The sequence below is a fragment of the Malaclemys terrapin genome, chromosome 18 (assembly GCF_027887155.1).
Source record: "Malaclemys terrapin pileata isolate rMalTer1 chromosome 18, rMalTer1.hap1, whole genome shotgun sequence".
In the NCBI taxonomy this organism is placed as follows: domain Eukaryota; kingdom Metazoa; phylum Chordata; order Testudines; family Emydidae; genus Malaclemys; species Malaclemys terrapin.
This window is the reverse complement of record NC_071522.1, coordinates 20,381,696-20,395,633: the sequence shown is the minus strand read 5'-3', so window position 1 is coordinate 20,395,633 and position 13,938 is coordinate 20,381,696. Positions and strand designations below refer to the sequence as shown.

Sequence of the window (13,938 nt, the reverse complement as noted above, 5' to 3'; positions counted from 1 at the left end):
GCCAGGAGCTTTTTCTGTAAGTATGCTTCAGAGAAAATGGTCTTCCTGAAAATGTCAGCCAATGTCTGAGGCACGTAAATCTTTGTTAGGGGGCGGAAGAGGAGGAGGCAAGGAGAACTTGACCTTGCCCCAAAAAAAAAAAAAAAATTATGCCTAGCATACCTTGCTAACAGCAGGAAAAAAAATCAGCAACGCCGGACTTAAATTAATGATCATCCTGTGAAAACAGGAAGCCAGGATCAGAAGTTAGCTTGGATAACAGGGAAAACAAGATTGTTTTCACTACCAAGAACAATAATGTCCTTTAAAGATGTGTCAATGATTATATAAAGGCATCTTATTAGATGCCAAGAAAATTTCCATATTTACCTTATTGCAAATGTCTTCACTGTTCTCTGCCCTGATCCTTTTAACAACTATCTGAGTTTTCCAATGTATTAGGACTGATATATATATATATGGTAAGGGGTTGAGTGCCCTGAAAAAATATATTTCTTGAGAGGTCAACGTTCTGTTGAATCTCACTTTTAACAAACTCGTTTATCTGTATGGCCTCCCATTTGAAAGGGCTTCACTTTCATAGTCATGGTGTTTTATATACAAGTGGCTTGATTTAACTATTAACTGGGTAACTGCTTCAGCCAGCCTAGGATAGGATACAGAGTTTTCTGTGATCCTGCTGCAGCGGAAACAGATTCTAACATGTCCTTTAATTGGTTTGAGCATTGGCCTGCTAAACCCAGGGTTGAGAGTTCAATCCTTGAGGGAGCCATTTAGGAATCGGGGGCAAAAAAATAAAAATAAATAAACCAACCTGTCAGGGACAGTACTTGGTCCTGCTAGTGAAGGCAGGGGACTGGACTCGATCTTTCAAGGTCCCTTCCAGTTCTATGAGATAGGTATATCTCCATATTTCCCTGATGGTGGCCTAAAGTGGTATCACCTTAGACTATAACATTAATAACATGTTGGTAAACAAACAAGTAAAATATAATCTTCACAACACTACATACACTTGTTGGTTTTATTTAGAAGCACAAATCTGAGTAAATTATGGAGCAAGTGGGTAGACCGAAGTCTTGCTGTAGAGAATAAGTAACTCAAGAAGTGTGAATCAATGAACAATTCTACTTTCAGTGAACTTGACACCAACTCTATGGGATGCTATTGATAACTCAAGTAGTAGGTCATCACTTTCAGGATGGATTCTATTAAAATACACATTTAAAAAAAATCAGGGTTCCATTGTTTGTGTATTAGATTTTTGCAAAGAGATAAAGTCTTTGTTATTACCAATAGTGTACCACCCTTGGGACAATGGCTGCCTCTCTCTCATTCATATCTTTCACTGTACTGACAAAAATCACCTATTCCTCACCTTTTATTTCCTGTTGTGGAAAAGAGTCAAAGTTTGATTCTGAATAATTCTTTTGCCATGTATTCTGTAGAGAGAAATACTCTCTTACTAGGGACAATATTTAGAGGATGCCTAGTGCAGTGGTATATACTACAATACACAGATAAACTGCCTACTTTCAGAACAGAGTTCTGAGTACACATGTGCCTGAACCCTGCTTACGAAAAAAATTATTTCCAAAATTTTAATCCTTCGCCTAGTTTCTTAAGCAATGCAAGATTCTCACAATATAACACAAGACATATCCATGTTGTCTCTACGGGCAGACAGATAAAACAGCTTTATCAAGAGTTATCTTCTCCCAGACACATGTGAGCATCCAAACGTGGCTAAAAATGCAAAGTCCAATTCGATGAATTTCCCAGTCCAAAATTTCCAATGCCTGAAAAAGGGGTAGAGCCAAAATGAATGCGACTCCTTAGCAGTTGCCGAGTTGATTGTAGGTTTTATAGCTCTTTTTGAGGACTATGTCATGAAGCAGTACCTTAAAATAGAGCTTTTTAAAAGTTTAATTTATCCAGGTCAAATGCCTCCATTCATTCTTCATCACCCTAACTCTGAGAACCTGGTACAGATCAGATACTGGCTGAGTCGTGGAGTGTGGATTCTAACCAGCTCCTAAAGACTTTCAGGAAGCACTCTGGGAACTTCCCCATTTAAATCATTTCCCTGGCCAGAGGCTGCTAATTAATTTTGAATCTTGTGACACTAATAGTTTTGGCAGCTACAATGCACAAGGATCTAGTACACAAACCGGGATAACAAGTAAAACAAAACCAAAAGATTGTCACAAAATGAAGCGCAGCAATTCAGGGATGAATGCTAAACTGGCAATTCACTCCCTACAAACAGTGATGGCTTTTTAGCTGAAGACTAATGTTTTAAAGAGTTGGCTCTTTTTTCATTGTAAGCATGATGGATTTTGTTTATTGCCATATCTGCTTCTTAAAGGGACACACACCTTCAAACCTAGTCAATTTGAAAATAATGAGTTATGATGATTTCAAGTACTACGCCTGCCTAATTGTTGTGGTTTTGCAATGACATTTTCCTGTTTTTAAAATGTTTTCTTCTCCCCTATTACTGTGTAAAGACCCACAAGAAGACCAGGAAAAACAGACTGTAACATGAATTACTATTAAATGCACAAAGTAAACAATCTACAAATGAACTCAGTAATCCTAGGTGGTAATTGCAATAACAGTAGGCAACACATTTTTAAGCTGGTATCCCCTTAACTGATTACAAGTAGCTTGCTGTCCTTTATTAAAGCATCTAGTACAGCCAAAAAGCAACAGAGGGTCCTGTGGCACCTTTGAGACTAACAGAAGTTAGTTACTTCTGTTAGTCTCAAAGGTGCCACAGGACCCTCTGTTGCTTTTTACAGATTCAGACTAACACGGCTCCCCCTCTGATACTAGTACAGCCAAGTCTACTGTGCGTTAACAACAATAACTGTTGGTTATTTTCATTTGTGCCAGATAATTGTGAAAGTGATTAAGAAATAAAGAAGCAAGGCAAGTTGTCTTCTGCTCTACATCCCTAAATCAAGGACCTCCTTTGATTGTGTGTTTTGCAGGCTCTTGAAACTGACTCTGTAAATGCACAATCTGACTCCCAGATCATTTATGTAAGTCAAACCAAATGGGTGCCCAAATCAGTGGCTAAATTCACCCCTTACCTTCCTGGAGGAATTTTCAAAGTGCACCCCACACGCCTTGCAGTTCTGTTCAGAACCTGTCGGAGAAGGGTAGGAGCTGTAACCTGGGTTGGCATATGCCTGGGGTCTGGCACCCTGCTGCGGCCGCTGCTGCATCTCCTCAGGTTGTCCATCCAGACAAAACCAGTTACAACAGGTTGCCCACATAGTAACTAAAAGGGTGAGGGGAAAAAAAAAAAAAAAAAACAAGTTAAATAACATCCTGGAAGCCACATATTTGCTACCAAAGTGAGGGCCAGGCATGAACTGAATGTTTATGCTTCTTCCCCTGCGACTTGCTGTCAAGTAGCTTAGTGGACTGGATCTTCTCTCTTACCAACTGCAAGCATATGCCAAAAACGTACATATCTGCAACACACAACATATCTGCAACACAAAATGCAGGGGCAGAGTTTCAGAATGGACTTTACTGACATTTATCGGAGACTCTCGTTAGGGTAGGAGGAAGATTACGTTAAAATTCCACTCAGTCGTGCATGGGCATTGTTCAGAGCTCTATGATCACAGCACAGTCACTTGTACTACATCATGTAGCTACAACAGAGTGAGGCAGTTTTTAGTTACTTTGCAGCAGGGAGTAAGGAAAAGTTTAGAGGCACTGGTGAATTTCTCCCTCAGAAAGATATTAGAGACTCTTGTTCTCTCTCACATGGTGCTTATGTAAGATCAACAGCGAGACCCTAGCTGGTTTTCCTCTGCAACCTGGCTCCACATATAAAGCTACTGCTGCAGGCCTGGAAATAGACAAGAACAGGCCGTGCCAGTGCTCCTTGAACTCAGCTGAAATGTTAACAGTCAGCTACCATAATTTGCCTCCTGCACTCAGTAAGCTTCCAGACAATGAATCAGTGTTAACCTCTGGTAACTTGTTTAGAAAAACAGTTGAATACAGAAGAGCTAAATGGTAAGATGATGAATGTCTCTACATATTTGCTTGGGCCCCAGGTGGTAAGAGATGTACCCCTACCTAAACTCCTTGAGGAAACAGTGTGTGTGTTGGGGGAGAGCAAAGAGAGGAGGGGGAATGCTTCCTCTCAGTATTTGTGGAGCAAAACCACTTCTGCAATAACATTCCCAAAATGTGGTGGTGCTTTATAACATACTTATTTGTAATTTACTAAGCACACACGCCTGAAAACATTCCTCTGGGCACTCAGGCTTGGTCTACACTACCCCCCCTAATTCGAACTAAGGTACGCAACTTCAGCTACGTGAATAACGTAGCTGAAGTCGAAGTACCTTAGTTCGAACTTACCTTGGTCCACACGCGGCAGGCAGGCTCCCCCGTCGACTCCGCGGTACTCCTCTCGCCGAGCTGGAGTACCGCAGTCGACGGCAAGCACTTCCGGGTTCGACTTATCGCGTCCAGACTAGACGCGATAAGTCGAACCCAGAACTTCGATTTCCAGCCGTCGAACTAGCTGGTAAGTGTAGCCAAGGCCTCAGAACATGTGCTACCGTGTCATCAGTCACTAGCATAAGGAATACACACTGCTTCCCACCCTGTATTTGTTGCATTCATGTTATTGTTAACAGATACTTTTAAGCTTCTTTTAAATCTTTCAGTCTATTCTGTCCAGAAGCGGCAGACCCGGGAAAGCGGGGGGCTAGCACCCCCACAGTGGAAATATTGGGGGGCTGAGGTATACTTCTGCCCCAATATCTGGTGGAGGCAAGAGCAGAAGCTGGAGGAGAAACCAGAGCAGATTAGGCCAACCACCAGGGAGCAGGTAGGATTGCTCTCCTCTCCTCGCCTTCCAGCGACCACAGGTCCTGGCAAAGGCACCTGGCCTGAGGGAGGGACAGGAGCACGTGCGCCAGCCACTGGGATTGGGGACAAGGAGACGCCACTGTGCCAACTGCCAACGGAAAGAGGGAACACATGGCACTGAGGAACTGCCAGGACACCCGCTTCCCAGCTGCCCCCCGCCAACTCTCAGTAGCTCCCCTCACTGCCCCTCCACACCCCCGATTCACAGCAAGCTTCCACCCCTCAAATCTCCCAGATTCGGTCAGTGTCGGTATGCAGCAGCTCAGTCCATGTTTCTCAATTTTCCAAACCTCTGGAGTCAACCTTTATTCTTAGCTAGGCTGTTCGTGCATGTTCACTACGTAACATTTTATGACATGATTAAACCATACTTTGAAAATCTGTGAATGAATACAAGCTCTGAGGAGTGTTTGGCACGAGGTGCTAACAAACAGTATTTGAACGTTTCACACAATCAGCCCTTTGGGGCGGATGTGCTTTAACAAGGAGGCTTTTGCAGTTTAGTGCAGTTCCAATAATCTGCACATTTACTGGACCTCTTTAATCCTTTCAAAGCCTAGGTGAATTTGGTCTATCAAAGTTAGCACTGTCGCTAGAGTGGACACATGCCTGAGCAGGACAATGGTAAGCTTGCAGGTTCAGCACATTTTAAAGTTCAAATAGAAAACAAGAGTCTTGATGACACAGGAGAAACAGTTCATACAGTGTGTCATGCTGTGAATTATGCACTTAGCGCAGCAATTTGACTTCTCACCTTGGATGAGAAAGCAAATGTATGCTATTTTTAAATTTTCAGGTGAACTGAATTAGTCTATTATGCTTATGTCTACATACGTCACCGCGGGCCGAAAGCCTGTTCTTTCTAACTTCCACAGAAATAATCTATTTGTGTAAGTGCACAGACTTAGCTTCAAATCGTGTAGAAGTAGTTCTGAAATACGCTGAGGAGGTTAGTCTCCTTTATTTCTGACCAGACATTTTTAAATAGTAAAGTACAATGGGAAACTGAGGGTGGGGGCAGTATATCCCGTATAGCAAATATTGGGGGATAACGACCATACTGAAAAATAACCTGGTCATTTAGGCTAATAAAGAATATAGACTGGTTTACAGCTCCATGTGTAAAACCTGGAGCCAGAAGGTTTTAACCTTAAACAGTTTTTATGTCAAATTATAAACAAGTTTAATGACCAACAAAAAGCAGGACAAATTGTTATTGACGTGGTGTACGGTTTGAGGTCCCAGTATGTTAGTGGAGGAGCTGTAGTTAGCCCAGCATTCTATATTATGTGTTCACGGTGCTCATTCCAAAATAAGAAAACACAGCTCGTGTTCAAGGAATACAGTCTAACAGAAGCATTCCATGGTATAAAGTCATAAGATAGAATGTATTTAGCTTCATCATGTGTATTAGCCTTAAATTGCAACCACAGTGGTAATGGCTATAAATGCACAGACTGTAAATAAAATACAAATCATCAGAACTTACCTATGCTTTTTTGTGAACTCGAATTTCAGAGCATTACATTTCTGTTAGAAGGTATGTATTTTGGAAATTCAACATTTTTGCAATTTTGCTATTTTAAGGAATGACTAAACTATTTTGAGAGTCTTAATTTGATCCTAAGGTTACAGACCCAAGAGATGAACCTTGTGAACACTGCAAGAAGCATTCATAACCTCCACGAGAGATTAAAACTACATCCACATTAAGGCCCCAAGGACTCCTGTGAACTGGAGGCCACCCACATTAGCAGCATATACAAATGTCTATGGTTTGTCTTGATTATTTTTCTTAAAAAGATAGGCCAACTCACCCAAACTTTGCACCAGTTCAGATATTGCAAAGAAGGAATGAGCAAACCAGAAGAAACAAGGACTGAGCTCAGTGTTATTAAGCCAACGTTTTGTTTTAGAGTTATCAGAAGGTTGACAATAAGACTTGGATATAGTTTCAGAAGATCCTTAAACCTGCTTAGCTGATAAAGTCTGAAAATAGCTTCTATATATGAAAAAGTTAAAAAGTTACTGTAGTTCATTGAACTGTAAGAGTCTCAAGAAGCTGCTTCCCAGGTTTAAGAGAAATGAGTAAGCATACTGCAGAACAAATGGCAGCCATTAATATAACACCACAAATGGTGATCATTGGTTATGGATTTCGACAGTAGGATTATAAGAAAGCACAACAAAAGTTTGATTTTGCTGCTAGTTTACCACAAGAAATATAATTTGCTGCAATTAGGGAGATGCACAAATACCCTTGGCTTGCTACTATTAGGGTATGATAAGCAGCAAGAAAAATTCTCGTGTTTTAAAGAACAGACAGGCTGTCCTCAAAGAAGGCAGGTTGGGGAGGGAAGAGATTTCCCTTTCCTGTAAAGTATCAGAGGGGTAGCCATGTTAGTCTGTATCCGCAAAAACAACGAGGAGTCCAGTGGCACCTTAAAACTAACAGATTTATTTGGGCATAAGCTTTCGTGGGTAAAAAAACCCCACTTCTTCAGATGCATGGACCTTGGGAGGCAGGCCAGTCCTCGCTTACAGACAGCCCCCCAACCTGAAGCAAATACTCACCGGCAACTACACACCACACCTCAGAAACACCAACCCAGGAACCAATCCCTGTAGCAAACCTCATTGCCTACTCTGTCCCCATATCTACTCTGGCGACACCATCAGAGGACCCAACCACATCAGCCACACCATCAAGGGCTCATTCACCTGCACATCTATCAATGTGTTATATAGCATGTGCCAGCAATGCCCCTCTGCCATGTACATTGGCCAAACGGACAGTGTCTACGTAAAAGAATAAATGGACACAAATCAGACATCAGGAATGGTAACATACAAAAGCCAGTAGGAGAACACTTCAATCTCCCTGGACATTCTATAACAGATTTAAAAGTAGCCATCCTTCAACAAAACAACTTCAAAAACAGACTTCAAAGAGAAACTGCAGAGCTACAATTCATTTGCAAACTTAACACAATTAATTTGGGCTTGAATAGGGACTGCCTGACTCACTACAAAAGCAATTTTCTCTCTCTTGGTATTGACACCTCCTCCTCAATTATTGGGAGTGGCCCACATCCACCCTGACTGAATTGGCCTTGCCAACACTGGTTCTCCACTTGTAAGGTAACTCCCTTCTCTTCATGTGCCAGTATATTTATGCTTGTATCTAATTTTCACTCCATGCATCTGAAGAAGTGGGTTTTTTTACCCGCAAAAGCTTATGCCCAAATAAATCTGTTAGTCTTTAAGGTGCCACCGGACTCCTCATTGCTTTCCTGCAAAGGACATCAGAGGAAAAAACTATTAGCAAAAATGCAGTATTTGAAAATCATCTTCAGGAACCTGCCTGTCAAACTCCAAGGGGAGAAGATACGAGACTATTTTAAAAGAGCTTCTGAAGCTTCAGCAGGCCAGATGTAAACCCCAGCCAACAGTACATTGCTGCCAGAGTACAGACGCTCTTAGCTGATTCTTATGCAATTCTGGATGCCACATTTTAGGAAAGATGTGGATAAGCTGGAGAAAGCCCAGAGGAGAGCAACAAAAATGATAAAAGGTTTAAAAAACCTGACCTATGAGAAAAAATTTTAAAAACTGGGCACGTTAAATCTTGAGATAAGAAGACTGAAGGGTGATGGCTGATAACCGTCTCCAAATATATTAAGGGCTGCTATAAGAAGGACAGTGATCACCTGTTCTCCATGTCCACTGAAAGTAGGACAAGAAACAATGGACTTAATCTGTGGCAAGGGACATTTAGTGTAGACAGTAGGAAACATTTTCTAACTCTAAGGGTAGTTAAGCTCCGGAATAAGCTTCTAAGGGAGGTTGTGGAATCCTCATCACTGGAGATTTTTAAGAACGGGTTGGACAAACACTTGTCAGGGATGGTCTAGATTTACTTGGTCTTGCCTCAGCATAGGAGGCTCGCCTTGATGGACCTCTTGAGGTCCCTTCCAGCCCTACATTTCTAGGATTCTATGATGCTCCCATAGACATTGTTCAAAGTAGATCTGCTTCACGTTAAGGTTTCCATTTTAGTAGATTATGTGGTTCAGAATTCAGACCAATATCCTTACAATGTGCAGAAAACTCATAAGGTTATATTCAGTTAACTTTAGCTAGAAGAAAGGGATATTTTAGGAGCAGTTTTAGAATATAGAGTCAATAGTATCTAACCTCTTGGTAGCTGGCCAAGAAACGCTTTTATCATGCCTTTGCCTGCCAAGACATCTCAAGTCACTTAGCTTCTAAACATTAGCGTGATAATGAATATTCTTTGCAAAGGAAAATGAATGAACCTTTAGTTTTGATTTATAAATTGAAACGACAATAGCAGCTCTGAGCAGGAAGTTCTAGAGAAAAGGAACAATTTGACTAGGACAATTGGTACAGTATCTTGCCACTCAATATGAAATCAACCTGTTTTTCCAATGGGCAGAATGATGGATTTTTCTATAAACTTTAATATTCCAGACCGTATTCTGGCATGGAACAGAGTAAACCCATAGCGTGAAGTTTTCATTAACACGCTAACAAAAACCGCGCCAAAGAGGGTATGCTCTCAGACATACGCAGAGATAGGTAAAGATTCCAAGGTGTTAAATTTATCTTTTGGGCAAATTAGTTTTATGCCCAATATTTGTGTATATCCAATTTAAACCATTCACAACTTACACAAATTCAAAGAGTTCTTATGAAAAAGGTAAAAAATATAATATATCTTTGAAATACAGATAAAAAATTAGAAGTAAATGAAAAATTGTTTATGTGACAAAAAGGAATAAAGGAAGCTGCAACCTTGAAATCTAAATCTATTTGTACTGGTGTCTGGACTAAGGGATAAAGTAATATATAACTTGCTAATGAAGACACCACCACCTAGCCTCGCCAAACCACAGTGAACTAGAAAAGAAGAAGAGAAGAATGGAAGTGAAGAACATTTGCCCTTGCTGGGACACTGACAAACAGACCAGCTGGCAGCAGAATAGTTCAAAGGTAAGGTGCAGGTTTCATCTTGATTATTCTGTGTGTATGGTAACTAAACTTAGAATTCAGATACCTATGCTTTTTCATAGATTTCCAAGCCAGAAGACACCATTATGACCTCCTGCCTGACCTTCTGCATAACATAAATAGAACTTCATTCAATGATTCCTGCATGAAGCTCAGCCAATTTCTAGTTGAATTAACACATACTTTTTACAGTGACATCCAGTTTTGACTCCAAGCAATGGAGAATTTACCAGATCCATTGGTAATCTGTTCAGTCGTTAATTGCCCTCTCTGTTCAAAATATGCATCTTACTTCCAGTTTAAAACTCTGCTGATTTTTACTTCCAGCCATTGGATCTTGTTATCCCTTTTGTCTATCACTTTTAAAAGCCCTATAATATCAGGTATCTTCTCTCTGAGCTTGTCTAAACTTACAAGTTTTGCTGATACAGATATACTCCTGAGCAACAGTACAAAAGGAAGGAAAGAAAAGCATTGGTTGAAGAAAGAAGAGTACATGGAGTTGGCATAAGGAATATAATATTTTTAAATTTCTTTATTTTAAATTTCAAAACATGTCCAAGCTGTGAGTTAGCCCCTGTTAAGTTCTCCATACAAAGAACAATCCTGGGATCGCTTTCAGATCACTGCACCACATGAGAAACAGTCAGCAGCTTTCCAGCTGAGCGACTGGTGACTTATCTTTGGCAAATATTACTTCAGCAATGGACTGAAGTTTACACAGTACAATGACTCAGAGCTGATAATAAAATCAGAGTGCAAAGTCTACTCAGTGATTTCCGCTTTATATATTGCATGATACAACAAATAGCCCTTCATGTATACTGTACGTTAATTTTCACCCGTTTTAGCATTGCAGTGTTGGATTGTAACACTAGGTTAGCCTTATTCCCTCACTGTGATGTTGTGTGGCCATAGTGGTTGTGGGGAGGAGGGGGGGGTGCTTTTGCTAACAGATTGCTAACACTTAAGTTTCAGCTGTGATTACTTAAAATACTGTTAGGTTTTCAACTGTCAGATGAAGCCTTGTTTTATCAATACATTTTCACATCTAGTTTATCAGAGGACGGCTTGACTGGATTTATGTTGTTCACTTGGTGCACGTAAATTCACTCCTATTTCTTCAGAAATGTCAAAATTAAAAATATCGGTGGGGGTTGTTCTTGTGGAATATCCTTTCACATTAATAACACCATACTATCTAGGTCTTTATTCCACACTCTCATCACCACAAAAAATTATATGAATGAGAGAGAACGAGAACAGCATGGAGAGAAGAGAAAACCCTGGAGCAGGCAGGATGGCTGGAAACTTCACTTTACAACTATTCTCCTCTCCCCCAATCCTAATCAAGGTAAAATAACAAAGTAAGTGCAAGTGTGTGTCCTCTCTCTCTGCATCTATGTATGTAAAACATACATATGGGATGCCTATGTTAAAGGAGTGAGGCTTGCATTTAGTTCTGAACAGTCAGTTTTGTGGTCATCCTCAGTTCCTTGGGAAGGGTGTTTCACAGACCTTGACCAGTTGCCAAGAAGTCTCCATCTCCAGTTCCAACTAGCCTCTATCGGCTGATATTAAGGGACAATGAAACTATTACAAACATCTTGAAAAGAGGAAGAGAAGATCTGTGAAATAGCTCACACCTAGCCCACTGAGGGCCTGGAAGATCAGCATCAGGTCTTTCAAATTGATCGGTAGACAACGCCACAAACACAATAGTGGAGTAACAAACTACACTCGACTTGCCTGTCAGAAGGCCTGTTGCTACATTCTACACTAGCTGGAGTTTCTTTAGTATCTGTGGATTCCTATCCAAGTATAACATGTTGCAACAGTCCAATCTCAAAGTCCATTCGGACCACCACAGGATGTAGTCTTCTAGCAAATCAGAGATGGAAAATGTTTCAATTTGAGAGTTTAGTATCAAATAGAAGTTCAGGAGGATTCCTGGACCATGCACCTGTGATGTGATATATACCCTATACTAGCACTAAGAAGTTTAACTGGAGCTACTGAACTCAATTAAGGCATGTAGTTACATCTGGCAGGTAGGCCAGGCCCAACTGATGATGAAGCCCAGCTGGGTGGTGAGCATAAAGGGAGGAAGCCCAGACCAGAAAGGAGCTGCAAGGAGAGAGGGGAAGAACTATGCAGTTCCTCTCTGGTCACTAGAGAGTGAAGGAAGGGCCTAGAAACAGGCAGATTGTACAGTAAGCCCAGGAAGGAGCTGTGGGAAAAGGCCTGAAGGAAGGCCAAGGTAGGAAGCAAGGAGTCTACAATAGCAGTTCTTAGCTGCTTGCCACATGGTCCCTGGACGAGAACCCAGAGGAGAGGGAGGGCCTGAGTTTCCCTACCTGCCATCGGAAAAGGTAGCTTGGAAACACCCTGACAAAAAGGACTGCAGCCTTTGGAGCCAAGCCTCCAGAGAGAAAGCCCTGGGAGGTGTCACTTTGCACAAGAGCAGGACGACAACCTTGCAGAGACTGGGAAGGGGTGAAGAGTCTACAGAAAAGTGAGCACAGGTGGGGGTGAAGAGTTACGTTTATTTGAGTTTAGTTTATTGGATGGTTTGTTTACCCTGGAAAGGCAGAGGCTTTAAAGTTACCTATCTGGAAGGCCAAACCATTAGAAGAGAGTCCACTGCAGGGTCAGAGCAACTGTTGGCAGGGGGGCATTAAAAGGAGAAAGAGCTGCTACACCACACCCAGCCACAAGGGAGTATGCCAGCAGGGAGTCCACTCTTCTACAGAATCACTTTGGCTACAGTGGTGCTGACAAATTCTAGTGCGGGTGAAGCTGTGCTTTGAAACGTCTTCCTCAATTCACTAGCATCACTTCAGTCTTTCCTGGGTTTAGTTTCAACCAATTGATCTTGTTCAGATATTGGAGCAGCTGGGGAACAAACTGCTGGATAAACAACGTTGACTTTTTTTCCCCCAATACACATATGTAGACTTCCTAGTTGATGCACTGTAGACATAAATGAAGTGAGTCACAATTGTCAGTACTATACAGTGGAGGCTCCTCACTCCATCACCCTTCTGGACCTGTTCTTAACAGCCTGCCCACCTCTCCTGTGGCAGCCAGAAGTGGCAAGGGCTGGTTGAGGTTGCAAAGGCCTGGGCCCACCAGAAGGCCAGATTCAGTCCCCGGGGTACCTTCATAGCCCAGCCGGCCTCCTCCTCTGACATCATAAGCACTTTGCTCCTTTCTGCAAACTCAATATTGCCAATGCTAAAAAAGTTCTTAATGAAGAAGTACACAAAAAAACTGTTAACTTTCCAGTGTTTAACCAAAAGAAGACTACTGCAAACTAAATGATGTAAGCAACCATGTATTAGAGAAAGAAGGTCTGTGTAATTTTAGCTTGTGTACCGAATGGATAGCTTTGAACTGCCAAAGACTTCAGTATAACAGAAGCTCAGCATCATTGGCTGACCTCATTGGTACTCTGTCTCTTTGTCATCCTAAATTACTGGGGAAATAGGGGAGGTTCCCCCTCATTTGAGTAAAATATACCATTTAAGTTGAATTTTCTCCATATTAGTATGGTTTTCACTACAGATGCCAAGAGACTGAATTACTTCCATTGATGTTCCTGGCCTGGAAGACCTCTGATAGTTGTGCATATGGTTTCCTCATGACAGGTGGTTTCTATCCAGGTGAATAAGTTACATGTTCACCTACAGTCAATCTTTGGACAGATTTTCAGTAAAACGGGGAGAAAAGTACAAGGCTGCCCTTCTTGAATGCAGGTATCTGGGTAATTAAAGTAATGGGAAACATGTCATCCATATCTCCCAAGCTTATTAAACCATGTCCTTGATCAAGCAGAGGCAGGAAGACGTACATGTATGTTATGCTATAGATGGGTACAAGAGTTCCAAGGAGACAGTGCCTAGCACAATGGGGTTCTGATCCATGAGTAGGCCTCCTAAACAACACAGTAATATGAATAATAAATGATGAGACTACGTATTCTCTAAAGACTCT

General features: G+C 41.5%; 1 protein-coding gene across 3 annotated transcripts in view; it reads right to left on the bottom strand.

Annotated features, from left to right (window-relative positions):
- RFFL (ring finger and FYVE like domain containing E3 ubiquitin protein ligase) overlaps nt 1-13,938 on the bottom strand; it is a 38,219-nt gene that overhangs the window by 11,244 nt on the left and 13,037 nt on the right. For all 3 annotated transcript variants that reach the window (XM_054008732.1, XM_054008733.1, XM_054008734.1), the window contains exon 2: nt 3,099-3,289. In XM_054008732.1, coding sequence (XP_053864707.1) covers nt 3,099-3,284 — 186 coding nt within the window. In that variant the 5' untranslated portion in view covers nt 3,285-3,289. The remainder of the gene's footprint in view (nt 1-3,098; nt 3,290-13,938) is intronic.